At 37.9% G+C, this 16,089-nt stretch overlaps 1 protein-coding gene across 22 annotated transcripts in view; it reads right to left on the minus strand.

Annotated features, from left to right (window-relative positions):
• Positions 1–443: 443 nt before the first annotated feature.
• The window catches only part of Stim (stromal interaction molecule), a 57,123-nt gene continuing 41,477 nt past the window's right edge, over positions 444–16,089 (minus strand). For 6 of the 22 annotated variants that reach the window (XM_073977886.1, XM_073977883.1, XM_073977889.1 and 3 more), the window contains exon 11: positions 444–4,766. In XM_073977886.1, coding sequence (XP_073833987.1) covers positions 4,049–4,766 — 718 coding nt within the window. In that variant the 3' untranslated portion in view covers positions 444–4,048. Of the gene's footprint in view, positions 4,767–9,304; positions 9,596–10,156; positions 10,469–16,089 lie in introns of those variants that run through there. The other 16 variants (XM_073977882.1, XM_073977878.1, XM_073977881.1 and 13 more) reach the window with 5 other exon arrangements.

Below are 16,089 nucleotides of genomic sequence, written 5' to 3' on the forward strand. Positions count from 1 at the left end.
AAACAAATAGTAAAACTGTGTAGATTCTTGCAGTTCTGGAACAGACCATTTGTAATGGATAGATAAGGATGGAAATCTATTCTTAGTATGCCTTGTAGGGCAACATATCGGGCCTAAATAAGTAGTAAAACATCGCACAGATATTGATGCACACATTTGAAAACTAACTTAATTGAATAACACTTCATAAACAGTTTTCTTTTAATAGACCATAGTATTAATATTAAGTCCAGTTTATTTAATTAAATAATAATTTTTATTAATAATTTACAATATATAAAGTTGTAATATTTCTCATTTCTCATACGCTTACAAATGTTATACAATAGTAATATAATATTTTATCAAATTACAATAGAGAGACAACGTTGGGTTTTTTTATCTATGTTATTTTTTGTTTGTATAAATATTGTAGAAAATATAAGTTCATGTCGATGTTTATCTTTTTATTTTTTATCCATACATTATTGCTCTCCAAACTACAACAATTGGAAATTGTTGTTAAAAAAATTAACTTTTTAAGTAATTGTTGCACAATAATTAAAACACGCAATTGTTCAGTAATATCATTTTATGGTCTAAACTATAGGTGAAAAAAGCAACAGCTTTATTGTTTTGTGTAAGCAAATCAAAGGGATTCTTAAAATATATTTTTTAATTGCATTCCATTTCAAATTTTAAAATTGTAATTGGCTAAATATAGGAAGTGAATGATTTTCTTTACAATTCATATTGGCTACAGGATTTATTATTTTTTTATTTATTAATAACTATAATTATAAATTATTTAATATGGGGAAGCAATAAGGGATAATGTCATGTATAATTTTTGGATTAGGATGTTGAGAAAAAAATTTTTGATTTTGTTGTCCACAAATAAGGCATCATATTTGGAAAGTTTGTTTGGCCATTTTTAAGTGTTGTTGTTTTTTGTTTTATATAAGTACGTTATACATTTTAAAATGAGTTTAGAATAAATAATTTATGAAACCAGAGATATGAACCTTTATTTAAAAAAGGGAAAAGTTGAAAAATTTAATGGAAAAAATATAAATTAGTGCTATAAGCTTATTAAAATATTTAAATTAAGTATGGTGTTCTTTCTTTTTTCTTTAAACATTCAGTGCTGTTTACAATATAAAACTAGTGAATCTTTTAATAAAGACAAAGACAAAAAAACGTATATAAAAAATACTCAATTTTTCGATTTTTTATGTCGTAAAACCATTACTTGAAAAAGAAATAAATATCATTTAATTTTCATATTCAGAAAATGCAAAGATATTTATTCAATGTTTTCTATAGAAAACACATATTATCTACTGTAAAAAAAACTTTATAGTCATTTTCATGTTTTATAGGTTATAATCGTATTTATAAAAAATATTTATTATTATCGCTGAAATCAATACTGTGTGCTACAAAACCAAGACTCTTGCAATATTGAGAATATTAAAAAGTAGCGGTAGAAAAAATGAGGTTAGAGAAAACACAAACATTGTCAGATTATGGAATAACAATGCCAAACTTGGTATAAATTTTGATAATATTAATCCGATCAAATAACGCATTCCCCTGTCCCTATGAGAAAAACAATTTAATTGAAAAAAAAAAAAACTTTAAAAAATGTCAGGTTATGGTGAAAAAATTGAGGTTATGGTTTCTGCAAAATATCAAAATCTGCAAAATATCAAAATTTCTCCCCTCCATCTCAGAAATACAAGAAGAAACTTATATAATCAATTATATAGGACAGTGGTGCTCAAATATTTTGTGTATTAGCCCCTCTGAGAGAGTCTCTCCTTTGCCAAACAACGGCAGGTGAGAATGAAGGGGGCGTATGTTGTTGTTGTACATCCGATAATGTGTATGTTGAATCCGAACGGTACTAAACCTCAGAAAATGTGGCTAGCAATTTGCAGAGGGTGACATTATTGTCAGGGATGAAAGCACCGACCATCTGTATGCAAGGCGGATATGCTAACACGGCAACTCTGTGAATCCCCTAAGCACTAAGTACAAACAGTGTTAATATAGACCAGGGCGAGTAGTAGTTCCGGTAGGCCTGCAGCATCTCAAATCTGGATTAGGTTGGAATGGAATGCAAGACCCCTTGCCCCATCTGGAAAGCAAACGCGCCTATTGCACGTATCAATGGACAATTAATTAATCGAAATTAATTGAGTGGTCGCAATAGTAATGGAAGGGTGTGGCCTCAGCTGCGTACATATGCCAAAATATTCAGACCCGTTACTTGGATCAATCATTTTCGACATGTTCAGGAGGGGTGTACATATTATGTAGTCACATTTCGACCTTCCACATTATGATTAGGTTTCCGAATCTCGGGGTTTATATACATAGGTCCTCCTTTGCAGGACGAGAGTGTTAATATGCTCTAGATATGGGCCTATATTCAGTTTAATCAAACATGATTAAGGTACCTAGTTACAGTTCAACCTTCCTTATTATGACTAAAGTTCCGAATCTCGAGGTTTATATATGGTTGAAGCACATGTTGATTTCGGTGTGTGGATTTGTGGATTGTAAATCGAATCATGGACAATAAAAAAAATTTTGTATAGGTTAAGTCTTATAATCGAGTAGTAGGAGAATCTAGATACAGATACTTTCTGTGATTAAGGGTCATTATTATATGTTTTCTTTTACTATTGGATGAATGGATATGAAAACGCGAAAATAAACAAATTTGCAGGCAATAAAAAATATAATTTGTACATAAAAAGTTAAAGCCATTAAGGTCCTCCTTGAAGTTTAATGATCACTTTTAATATAAAATTAATAGGAAAGCTATAAATCTGTTCGGAAAATCGAAACTATAACAAAAGAAGACTTCTAATAATGGGGGTAATTCTGTAATTTTATGGGATAGCTTTCTGTATATGAATTAATAAAAATGTATCTAATTTGTGATTGTCCCAAACCTAACCTCACTTTTTCTATATTAAGAAGAAGACTGTTCATGTGGTTTAAAATCCTTGTTTAGACGATAAAAACCATACCTAACCTCACTTTTTGCTTTTATAAACATTTTCTAATATTCTCAATAAGGTCTACGCACGGAATCTAGGAGAGATGTAAATATAGATAAAAGGTTAGGTGGGCACAAAAGCATATTGATCATAAAGTGTTTCAGCATTCTGCAGCAACAACAAATTATTGTTTTATTCAAAATTAGAAATGGCAAGAAAAAATAATATTCGATTTGTTTTGGCTTAGGTTTTAGGGTAATGGATATTGCATCTCCTACTCATATTTTCAACGAATATTTGACTTCAGATTACCGAAAGGGAGGCAATATTTGTAAAATTGTAATGTTGTGATTTTTTGAAGAAGTTGAGTCGGAAATGCGTAGTAAAATTCTGTAACACTTTTTTGGTTAACGGCAGAAATCAGTAAAAATGAAGACGCAAAGTTTAAACAAAGTTAACAAACAACACCGTTCCCAACCATTTGTGTTAGCTGCAACCTTATTTTGGTCGCTAGCATACTCGAATATATTGGTAGCATTGTGGAAAATTGTACCGTTAATAAGTTACAGAATTACATTGAAGGACTATGTTTAGAAAAATAAACCACAAGATATGAGGCCTTTGAAGTAGAATTTATAAAACTAGGGATTAACCTTTTTTACTTTACAACTGTCACATGCTGCCAAAATTTCGCTTAAAAATTTAAAATTCTGTCATGATTTTTTTACATATGTAATTATAAATTATTTTCTAATATAAAGGCACTAACAACAAAAAGAGAGAGAGAGGGCGTTAGGGAAGTGTGAATTACAGAGCCAATTAAGAGTCCTATTAAACCTATTAGTACCTCAGATTACTTTTGTTGTCTTTTTTATGAAATACTTCTTTTCTTTTGTAAAAAATGGAAGACTTTTTTTAAACGAGTCCAATTTATTGCTTATTGGTGTTTTGAGATTTCTTCTTCAATTTTTCTTTCTCCTAATTGACTCCTTCTTCTTGACCATGCTACATAAATATTTTGCAAATACTTTAGGCATACCCAAATTTAAATTTAACTATGTATTTTTTGACTTTGTGCTGGTATCCGAAGAACTTGAAATATTTTTTTTACTACCAAAACCAAAACGTAAACCCTTTTTACGTTTCTTAATATTGCCATCACCACCACCAACTGCTGTGGCAGCACTTTCATCCGATTTATTTAGTTGGGTATCACTGTGATAAGTATCCGAAATGTTGGGCACTGAATCTGCAATCTGGGAGGAAATTAAATCCTCTGATTTTAAACGTCCAGCCGATTGTAAGGTTGAAACTGATGTGATAAAATCTCTATCTAGGCTGGGAAATGTCATGGGTGTTACCGATTTGGGTGCCTTATTCAGCATCTGGTGATGTTGTTGCATTATTTGTCGTTCCAACGATGATGTTGAAAAGCGACTGGGCGATTGTTGTTTGCTGCCACCACTGGCCCCCTGTTCCGGTGCTGATTGCACCGATGATGATGTCGATGAGGTAGATTGTTGACTTGCTGTACTATGTTGTTTAACCATTTTCTTTGCTCTATTATTGGCAGCAACGCTAATAGATTTTGCCACACCGGCTGCTGTGGCCACTGCTGCTACAGATATTGGTCCAGAGTTGTTGTTATTATTGTTAACTGCTGATGTTTTCGTTAGTTGGCTATGCTGAGTGTTTGGTGGTTGTGGTCTTCCCAATAGGGTATAAAGATCTTTGGATGTCGTTAAATCAGAGCTTTGAGATCTTAATAGGGGGCTGAAAGTAGAGAAATTTAAAAGTTAATTATTTGTTGTTTAATTTTGGTCGCCAATATTCGAAAATCGAATAGGCAAATAAAGAAGAAGAATTTTGAAGGAAAACATTTATTTATGTACTGTTTGTTTTTGTTTTAATTTTAATGACATTTAAAGATTTACACTGAAATGGTCCAAGGAACGAACACTAGCATATCTAAACTAAAAGGGGGAAGTGTTCAGCGTAACTTTTCACATTATAATAGCTATAAAAGCTTGCTTTTTCACATGTCCACCATACGAATTATTAAATAAGGGAAATATAACCTCACATATTCTCACTTTCCACGCAAGTAAGATAATGTATTCATTTTGATCATTTGAATGGGTAGACGTGCGTGGTACTATGTCCGAAAGTGACTCCCCGTTGATGGGTTACTACTCTGGACATGTACACTTGCGGGACTTTAGCAACCCAGAGGGCCATCAGATTTTAAGGTGCCTTTATCAAAGTAGCCGTTCTTGTCGTATTGTAAAATTCGATAGCGATAGAGCGGAAGAGCAATGTGTCGCATAAAATCTCTTCCAGCGGAAGAGGTATAACGACAGGTGATGATGAATAAGGTTGCAAACTTGAGCCTGCATGGAATCATAAGGTGATGCTTGAAACAAGACGATGAGTACCATCCAAAATCCCCAACAAGTCGGAAATGGTGCAGACTGATTCTCAATTCTTGACAAACTGAATCAAAAACTCAGGCGACTAATGAGTATTTGAATAATCTTCTGTAGGAAAGATGTGACACCATCGGCCTCAGTGACCGGATGGATAATACTAGTTATACACCCCTGTCGGGTGAGGATGTGGAAAACACAGTCTTTCATCCTCTTTTGGCGTCCAAGCATTGTCCTCAGTTGGCACAGCCCAAGACTGATACAATCCACCTTCAGGAAAAACGCAATTTCGGCATTGAATGAAGAGTGGAAAGCAGAACTCTCTTCCTTCATCCACTGCCTCAAGGACGGCTAACATCAAGGAGACAAATCATAAAATGACTTATTGGCAAACCTATAGTTATAGTTATAGGAAGAATCCTAACACAATGATGGACATGGAGTTTAGAGAGACTTGGTTTTATATACCCAAGAATTCTCTATACCCTCCTGAATTCCAGGCTCCGAAGGACGCACGAAATCCGCAATCCCAACAAGCTGTCATGATGCAAATATTGTGAAAACGTCGTCCAAGCCGAAAATTCGCGTAGGAGACGTGCCAAAGGGGTGCAATGTCGCTGTCATATCCCGTGCCAACCATAGCGTCCATCACGCGTCATCGCTTTTATAAATGGCAGAACTGCAACAAACCGGGTGAATAGGCAGACTTTTGAGACATCTTCATATGTGGGAAAGCGGCCAAACCCAGAATCTATACTTCCTTCGTACCACCAAAGTGTGAAAGATCACCTGAGGATGGTCGCGTGGGTCTCATAAGACCGAAACGATCCCCAGAGGCAATATGAAACACATCTGGTGCTGGTCTATTTGAGAATCAGGTAACTACCCCCAGACGACCTACCGGTAAGTAATTGTTGACCCCAAAGGGAAGATCACTGATGATCGCTGGCTGCTAGTAGAAGGTCTGCTGGAGAGTAATTTTATCTGGCAGTGTGGATAATGGTAAACGTGCTTCGGCAAAGCAGAAGAATAGAAACCTACGTAGAAGTATAGGTTTGGTGCTGGGTTGGCAGTAGCTGGCCGAAACGCTTTTGGTTTGGGGTCAATCCGGTTCAAAGAAACAGCTGCCGTGGGATTATTCATAAAGGAGTAAAAGTCATTAGCTGTCGGGATGTAGAATCGAGAGATTTCCCCACCCAGGGAGTTATGGTTTTGAGGCCACTTGGGAAGACGTGGTTTCAGCTTGGGTATCGCCTCGAATAATCTGTGTTGTCGAGGTTTAATCTTTTCCAGGACAGTGGTGGCTTTGCAATAAGGTTCTTTTAAAGATCAAGAAAGTTTAAAGGGCTTGTTGGGTAAACTTCAATTAGTCGGTAGAAGGAGTTATTGCTGCATCCAGATTTCCGAAGGTGTATAATACCATACGGAGTAGGAATAGAAGCTATGGATCATGAATTAACTCCGCTGTGGCTAACAAGTGCTCACTTCCCCGGCTGTAAGGATGTTGACAACATCACGAAATCGAGGTATGGATGTCCAATAGTGTGGATAAAGGTAAGACGTGCTTCGGTAAAGCAGGCCTTCATGGGATTGTTCATAAAGGGTAAAAGTCATTAAATGTCGGAATGTAGAATCGACAGATTTCCTCACCCAGAGAGGTATGGTTTTGAGGCCACTTGGGAAGACGTGGTTTCAATCTGGGTATCGCCTCCAATAATCTGTGTGGTCGAAGTTTAATCTTTTCCAGGACAGTGGTGGCATTGCAATGAGGTTCTTTTATAGATTAAGAGGCCAAGAAAGCTTAAAGGGCTTGTTGGGTAAACTTCAACGGGGTGGTAGACGGAGTTTAGCCTGCATCCAGATTCTTGAAGGATCATAATACCATAGGGAGTAGGAATAGAAGCGATGGATCATGAATTAACTCCGCTGTGGCTAATAAGTGCCCACTTCTCCGGCTGTAAGGATGCTGACAACATCACGAAATCCAGGTGTGGAAGTCCCCCCACAGTGTGGATAAAGGTAAGACGTGCTTCGGCAAAGCAGGCCTTCATAAAGCACTTTTTGTTGTTGTAGCAGCATAGAAGCCAAAGTAGAAGTATAGGTTTGGTGTTGGGGTCAATCCGGTACAAAGAAACCGCTGCCGTGGGATTGTTCATAAAGAAGTGAAAATCATTAGCTGTCGGGATGTAGAATCGAGAAATTTCCTCACCCAGAGAGTTATGGTTTTGAGGCCACTTGGGGAGATGTGGTTTCATCCTGGGTATCGCCTCCAATAATCTGTGTGGTCGAGGTTTAATCTTTTCCAGGACGGTTGTGGCATTGCAATAAGGTTATTTTATAGATCAAGAGGTCAAGAAAGCTAAAAGGGCTTGTTGGGTAAACTTCAACGGGTCGATAGACGGACTTAATTCTGCATACAGATTCTTGAAGGATCATAATACCATATGGAGTAGGAATTAACTCCGCTGTGGCTAATAAGTGCTCACTTCCTCGGTTGTAAGGATGTTGACAGTCGAAATTGAGGTGTGGTGGATGTCCCACATATATAAACACGTCGGTGAATCTATTCAAAAACTTCGCAGACTTATAAATACTTCGACTGCTATATGCGTCTCCAGACTTGATCCCACACCAAAGGGAGATTTATAGGGCTAGTCTGTGTTATCGCACATACGGAGTCCGCCGAAGGAGGTAAGGATTACCTCTATTCCCAAGACTGGTAGACCAAGTCACTCTTTACCCAAAGACTACAGATGAATTGGCCTTTCTTCCTTTCTGTTGATAGTTCTGGAAAGATCGGTGAATCTAGAAATAAGATCCAACATATGTGCCCACAAACGTCTCCGAAGGGGCATTGAAAACTTCTCTTATACCGTCAGTCAACATTACACTGTGTGGTACTTTTGCCACCAGAGCTCCGATTCACTCGCGAGTGAAAATTTGGGGGGAGATGGTAATTTTTTTTTGGGTGCAATATTTTTGGTGTTTGTGGGGCAAGTTTATTTGGGGTGGGATACGTTTTTGTTTGATGTTGGGGAGGGGGCAAGTTTCCCCCCTTAATTTGCTCGAATTCGAGAGGAATTTCACTCGCGAGTGGAGCGGAGCTCTGTTTGCCACCATTGAAAATGTGATGCTGTCTGGCCTGGGAATCGAACTCGAGCACCCAACCTTAATACAAATCAAACCACGACAGCGGATTCTTTCGTACCGAATTGACCAAACTTTATACTAGACATAGAGGAGTCTAAAAACGCTGATAGTATAAAGGTTATGTCATACATGTTCGTCTCTGATTTGCTCCTAATATAAACGAGCTGTTTTTATCTTTAAAAATCTCAAGTTTGGGTCAATTCACAATGCATTATCTTATCTGGGTTTCTCCTCTGTCTTCATTGAGTAGATCGATAAGATGCTGGAGACCAGAATTATCAACTCACAAATAGGAAAGAGTTCTAATAGGAAGTCTGTCGACAAGGGCACATTTCAGGGAAGAATAATATCACGATTGTTTTGGCTCCTAGTGATAAACGAGATACTCAGAGACATTAATTAGATACGAACGCCGGATTAAGACAATCGCTAAAACAACTGTGTAGAGTGTAATACAGGCCTGTTAAAGTGGTTTCAACGGTTGAATGCCAAGACTGCCCAACATACTAAAGCTTAAATGCGGAAAACGATCACATATTGTTGCAACAACAACCTGTCAAGAGAAAGCCTGCGATGATTGACATTGAACGCGAAACAAATCGACAATCGGCTTTGTATATAAGAAAATTACTGAGAAATGTGTCCATGTTTGGCTACATTCTGCTAAAGATTCCTTCGTTACACACCCATACAACTTAACACAATGTTGTTACCACAAATAAACACATACATATAAATCATAAAAAATAAAAATGAATTTTATTAATTACATAAAAATGAATTTCAAGTGAGACAGACAGATAGATGGATAATAGATTGGGATGAGAGTTAATGAAGTTACACATTTATACAATAAACAAATACATCGATCGATAGTAATAATGAGGAAAAATTAATTAATAAATAAATTAATATAGTATAGTATGTAGTCGTATAAGTAGAAATCAAGTCTATCAAGTAGTAGTAGAAGTAGTGGTAACAGTGGCACACAACAAAATTCATGTGGTAGATTTTTGTTTCGAGTTTCTGAAATTGCAAGAGAAAAAAAGAAAATCGAAAAACAAAACAAAATCTAAATTAGAAAAGAAAATGTTAAGAAGGTTGAACAATATGAACGTCAGAAGGCAAAAGAGAGAAGCGTTAGAAACATACATGAGAAATGGGAGTTCATGCTTTGTGAAATAATTGGGGAGGGGAGAATATAAATACGTTAGTGTTCAACCTAAACTTAATATAAAAAAACCACTGTAACCATAAACAGAGATATTCTCAAATCTTGATAGAAATATTACCACCTGGCTAAATGTGTCATATGCAGATACAGGCAACATTTTGTAATTTTAATTTTTGGCTGTGTTGTGATTTGAGGATAAAACAATAACGATAAGGAAATTAGCATGTATTTTAGCTGGGGAATAATTTTGCACTACTAACTTATGCTTGAAAAAGTGGTACATTATCTGTGTAAAGAGAGGTGTTATTATGGGCACCAGCCTATTTTGTCCACTCTTGCATTTGGGTAATGGAAGAATAACAGAAAACATCAAACAATCTGGGGGACAACATATAAAAGCAAACACAACAAACCTTTGGTTCGATTTTCGTGGTGGAGGTATTGGTGCACGACCAACTCCTGCTAAAGGATTAACGCCGCCGCCACTACCAACACCTCCACTTATTGGTGGTGTCGGTGGTTGTTGCATGGGTGTATTAATTTGACTTGTTGGTGTTGCATTTGTCAACGCCGTTGATGTTGTTGTTGTTGCTGTGGTCAACGACAATGACACATTACTATGATTGACTTTTTTAGTACGCGGTGGTACTGTAATCGATGAACGATCTGAACGTTCAGACGAAACTGAGGGACTATGACGATGACCGTCATGTATCATAAAAACACTAAACGTTGTTGGAAATTCGTAAAATTGTTTTAGAATAAATAAAAAATAAAATTAAAATAAATTAATGATAATAATGAGGGTGAGTATGACGAAACAGTAACACAGTGCTACAATAATAGGTTGGCGGCAAGTTCCAAATATTGTTGGAAATGTCAAGACACATGAATAAGTGAGGACTTAATCTTACCTACATAGTTGACCTTCATTTTGCAATTATAAAAACAATTTCTCGCAATATTCCGGAAAAATTGAAAATTGTGAGGAAATTCGAAAGAAGATATTCTAATCTCGTTCGACAGAAGGTCTTTTCACATATATGCTATTTGATATCAGGTCCGCAAGGTGACAATTTTTTAGACAATCGCTTTCATATCAATTCTGTTGCTTGTTGATAAAGGTACAGGATGGATTTAGATTCCAAATAATAAGGGATCGATTATGGATAGCAACCCAACTCCAGTTGCGTTGCCGACAGCAAATTTAATAATAGAAATTTCCATTTCCGCATTGAAATTTCATACTTTTTACAATTAAATTAGTAGCTCAGACTTCAAAACACTAATATTGAATGAATTTGACCAAAATTTGTGTCGTTTCACTTATTTTAATTGTATGATTTTCTCTTCTGGCAACGCAACTATAGTTGAGTTGCTATCCAAAATCGACCCCTAAGTTTACTAAGGGATGCAGTAAGGACGTCCGCCTTGCCCTATGATGGTCTGCGATTCAGTTACTGACCAGAACATCAAAATTTTCAGCGGTAGCAAATCCTCTCAGTGTAATGGTGGCGTACTTTTCCATAGTACTTCATCTATGAAAAACTTCTCTACAAGTGGTGTTGTAAGACACGCCGTTCGGACTTGGCGATAAAAATTAGGTCCCATATCATTGAACCAATATGAATTGGCGTGCAGATAGGTCTCCCCTATCCCTTCGGGGATGTTGTGGGAACGTATGTGTGTATTTACTACAAAAAATACTCGTTTTAGGAATTCGGAACCAAGAAATCCAAGCCCCGTAGAGTTAAAGAGGAAGTTTCCCATGTTCCGTTGTATTCCACCCCATACAGACGGCAGTGAGATCGTAACGTATGCGGACGATTGTACGATCTTGACGTCAGGTAACTTCCCTGATGTCATTTGTGAAAGGCTGAACTCCTATTAGACTGATCTTACCACTTTTTTCCACGCGATTAAGAAATATCCGCAACTAAATCTACCTACGGCCACTCTGTTTACCATATGGACTGCAGAGGTCAGCACTGTGTTGAATGTCATGATCGATGGTAGAAGAATTCCGACCACTAACTATCCAAAGATAGTAGGGGTCACATTCGACAGCATGTTCAAGTCATCCAAGCATGTCACAGCTATCTTCACAAGTTGAGATATAGGAACAAGGTCCTCAAGACCCTAGTCCTGCAGTACTCGGGGTGGTTTTTAAGAAACCTTGTTAACCATATATATAACGCGATAGATCGATCAGTGATATGCTATGCGGGGCTAATGTGTTCATAATGCAATGGAAAATATTCAAACAACTCAGAATTCCGTCCTGAGAACTGCAACAGTGTGCCTTCCCATGTATTCAGTGTTCCATTTACATGAGGATACAAAGATCTGAGCTATGCGGCATCAGTGTGGTCCGAGAGTATGTGCGCAAGGCGATGAAAAATATTCAAACTAGTACGAATGCCGCCCTGAGAACGGCATCAGGGTACCTCCTCATGTCTTCAGTGGACCATCTACATGAAGAGACAAATATTCTACCAGTACAGCAACACAATGACATGCTCTCGTTGCAGTACTTGTTCTGGTGTTACCGTGGGAGCCATCCTAACCATCATATGGTGAATGGGACGATACGTTACATGAGACAATCCCAAGACATTGACCCTATCAGGCTGATTTGAATACTATTCACTCATATGTAGACGCAGATTCCATAAACAACTATCGTATGAATACGGTCCTCGGAGTACATCACCCATATATTGCAGTTGCGCAGCGTCAGCTGCCACGACAAACCAGAGTAGGTTTTGTGTCGCGTCAAAATTCCTATAGGGCAAGGATTGATAGCACCGTGCAAAACATCTGACCAACATGCTGCACAGGCCCTTTTCAACTGACCTGCCAAACCTGCTCAACTAACACCAGTAGCTTTATGGTTACAACCCATCGAAGCAATCACATTCCTAAAAGTAGATAAAGATGCTGAGCAAGATTAAGGGGAAGAATAAACAAACAAATGCTCATATGCTGTTACAACAACAACTCTTTTTTAGGTTACTAGAACTCTCAATAAGTGGAGGTAAACGTGAGACAGTTATCCGGGAAATGTGATTAATCTCTGACCTAAACGTGGGCAAGTGACCAATGTACCCGAGCTTCCCATAAACAGGGTGTGCAATTATTTAACCGTTTGGAAGGTAATCTTATGCTGGTCCATCAATCTGCCAATATTTCTACTGGGCGCGTCTGCCCACAAGGAGAATGGTAAGGGTGTTTTTGTGATGTGTTGAGTAATAACTGTTATAGAGATATCGCAGACATAGTTGTCTCAACATCTCTTCATTCTCTCAAACTTTTTGGAACATTGCCAAGCAATATCTCTCCATGTTCCCCAAATTCCAAGGATATTTCTAGATCCTCCGTGGACCAAAAATTGGGTAGTGCCCCTAAAACAAACTACGATGGGAAAAGTTAAAAAAAAATAGTTACGTTTGTTTAGGTATGGATTTCTTTGCACCTGTACCAGCGACAAGTGAATCATAACCAAGAGCCAAGAGTGGGGAAACTCCATTTTCGGCTGATCGGAGCGAAAGATTAGGCGGGAACGACTTTCACTCGCCTCATGAGATTATAGGGGATAGTTTAGAGAAATAGAGAAGGGAACTCGTCGAGCAACTGGATAAAAGAGCGCTCCTATTCGACGATGACCTGAGCACTACGTCGATTCCGGCCAAGCCAACTAAGGAAGATCAGTAGTGGAATTCTGTAACTTTTTTGGCATTACCGACAAAAATCGGTAAAATTCAAACGCAAAATTATGAATGAAAAGCTGAATTAAAAGTTGGCAACACTTACGGTTTCGGTAGGGTTTAGCGACTACTTTATGTTCGTAGGTAAATTACCGAAAATGTTCGCTAATTATCGAAATTAATAGCAATTAAAAATTTCTAGTCATCGATAATTGTCGGTAATTCTGTCGTTAACTAGTTACAGAATCGCACTACAGAGTAACATAGACGATGGAAAAATGAACTTGGGAGCACAAATGGCTGCACAGCTGCTCCTATATGGGCACATGCCGTAAAGAATTACAATCAAGATGCGACAGAGACTATAACTATAACTAACTATAACTGTAGAGTCCAGATTGAGCAAAAGAACGAACACACAAACATACAATAATAAACACTATTACAACAAGTAAAAAAGTGTCAGTCGGCTTTGCCGACAGATATATACCCTCAGCCAATGTGAAGCGAAACTTTCACCTCCGGACAGATCGAATGTATTTAAGGTCTCTTCAGCATTTTGTGGCCCTTTTTGGACATTTCAACTTGCCGACAAAAATGTGGATTAGGAATTAACTGCACTAAGACACAGATGTTGAACTTTTGTAGGGCAGGCACTTTTTGGGGAGGACCGATATTGGCCATTTTAGAAGTTAAACTAAATTTTGATAAAATATTAGGAGATCCAAAGTTTGGGCCAAATTGGTTGCCACATTCAAGTGACATCGTCCTAACATTTTAGTGACATTTTTTTAAATATTGTAAATAGATGTACTGAAAGTTGTGGACCGGTATTGCCCATGAAACTATGTTTGAATATAATATGACGAAGGCCAAATGTTGGACCAAATCGGTTGAACAATTCGAGAGTTTTCGTGCTCTCCGACCGTCACATATGGTGACATAGGGGTTTTTTACACCTTTCGGGCTGTTTTCCCAAGAAATATGGACTTGCCCCTGAGAAAACTTTTACCGTCGTAATGGAGGTAGCGAATGCAAATAGCTTAAACAAAAATCAAAGTGATTTGAGAGCAGGTCTTAAAGTGAACTTATCCGAAATTTTGTGTGAGAGGTACCAGAAGGACAAATATAGTCCATATTCGAACGTGATCTATATCTGTGAGATATATTAGGATGTGCAAAGTATAGATTACATCGGTCACTCCCTTCAATAGTTATCGTGCGCACATTTTTTCCGAACATTTTTGAAGTTTTGTGGGGGAGTGGGGGAGGTAGTAGCCCATCTTCGAATTTAAACTATGTTTTGATAAAATATCACGAAGGCCAAATTTTGGGCCGAATCGACAGATCCGTTCGAGAGTTATCTTGCGCTCCAACCACTACACAACGTGTCATAGGGGCTTTTTGCACCTTTCCGGCCATTTTCTCAGGAAGTATGGCCCCTGATGAAACTTGTACCGTCGTAAGGGGGAAGTGAATACAAGTTGTTGCAACAAAAATCAAAGCTATTTGAGAGCAGGTCCTAAACTGAACTTATCCGAAATTTTGTGTGGAAGGTTCCCGAAGGTGTGGGCCGATTGAGTCCATATTGGAACCTCATCTAAGTCTGGAAGAAATTTCGCGATGTGCAAAGTATGGACCAAATCGGTTACTCCCTTCAAGAGTTATCGTGCGCACAAATTTTCCAAACGTTTTCGAACTTTTGTGAAGGACGTATCGGAAGGAGTGGTCCCAAATAACCCAGCTTCGAACTTAAACTATGTTTGGACAAAATATTACGAAAGCCAAAATTTGAACCGAATCGGTTCATCCGTTCGAGAGCTACCATGCGCACCAGCCAGCCAGCCAGACAGACAGACGGACGGACATTGCTAAATCAACTCCAAATTGTCTGAAACACATTTCGTCCAAACATACTTGGGGTCTAAAACCATTATTTCGATGAGGCACATTTTGCCCGTATGAAAGTGTATATACCCTTTCTAGCCTAAAGGCTGACGGTATAACAACAACAACTACTGTAGAGTCCACAATCCCACGGGGCGGGTTCATTCGTACCGGATTGGCCCAAAACCATAGTGTTTTGGCCAGCGTCTGCCAACTCAGCATCAAACCTATGCTTCTACGTAGGTTTCTATGCTGCTACAACAACAACAACTGTAGAGTCCAAGGATAATCCGCCAGAAGTCAACACTTCTAAGGTCATTGATGCCAAGGAAGTATAAAAATTCGTGTGTATGTACCCAAACATGCATTCCGAGAAGGAGATTTACGACATTATAATTCAACCGAACTCCAGGTGGACAAAATCTTCGAGTAAATATACTTGCTCAGTTCAGACCTCATGCTATCCCAAAAGGCAAATATTTGCTCCAGCGACAGTCAGTGTGCGCTTGCTGAGAGCAAATATTTGCCTAATGTGACCATACGTTTAAAATGGCAAGCAAGCGGAGAAGGAAAAATTTAACCAAAACAGGTCCACAAACTGTAGGGTTCCTAAGGTGATTGGGTGAACCCAAGTACAGTCGTAGTTTTCTATAACGTAGCACTTTGGGACCGACAAATTATTAAGTTATAAACAAAATTCGTTATAAAGAGTGAAAATGAAAATCCTAACAAAAAATAATCTGTGTGAGGAT

Source organism: Musca autumnalis, unplaced genomic scaffold, assembly GCF_047663935.1.
Source record: "Musca autumnalis isolate F117 unplaced genomic scaffold, ASM4766393v1 scaffold_3, whole genome shotgun sequence".
Taxonomy (NCBI): domain Eukaryota; kingdom Metazoa; phylum Arthropoda; class Insecta; order Diptera; family Muscidae; genus Musca; species Musca autumnalis.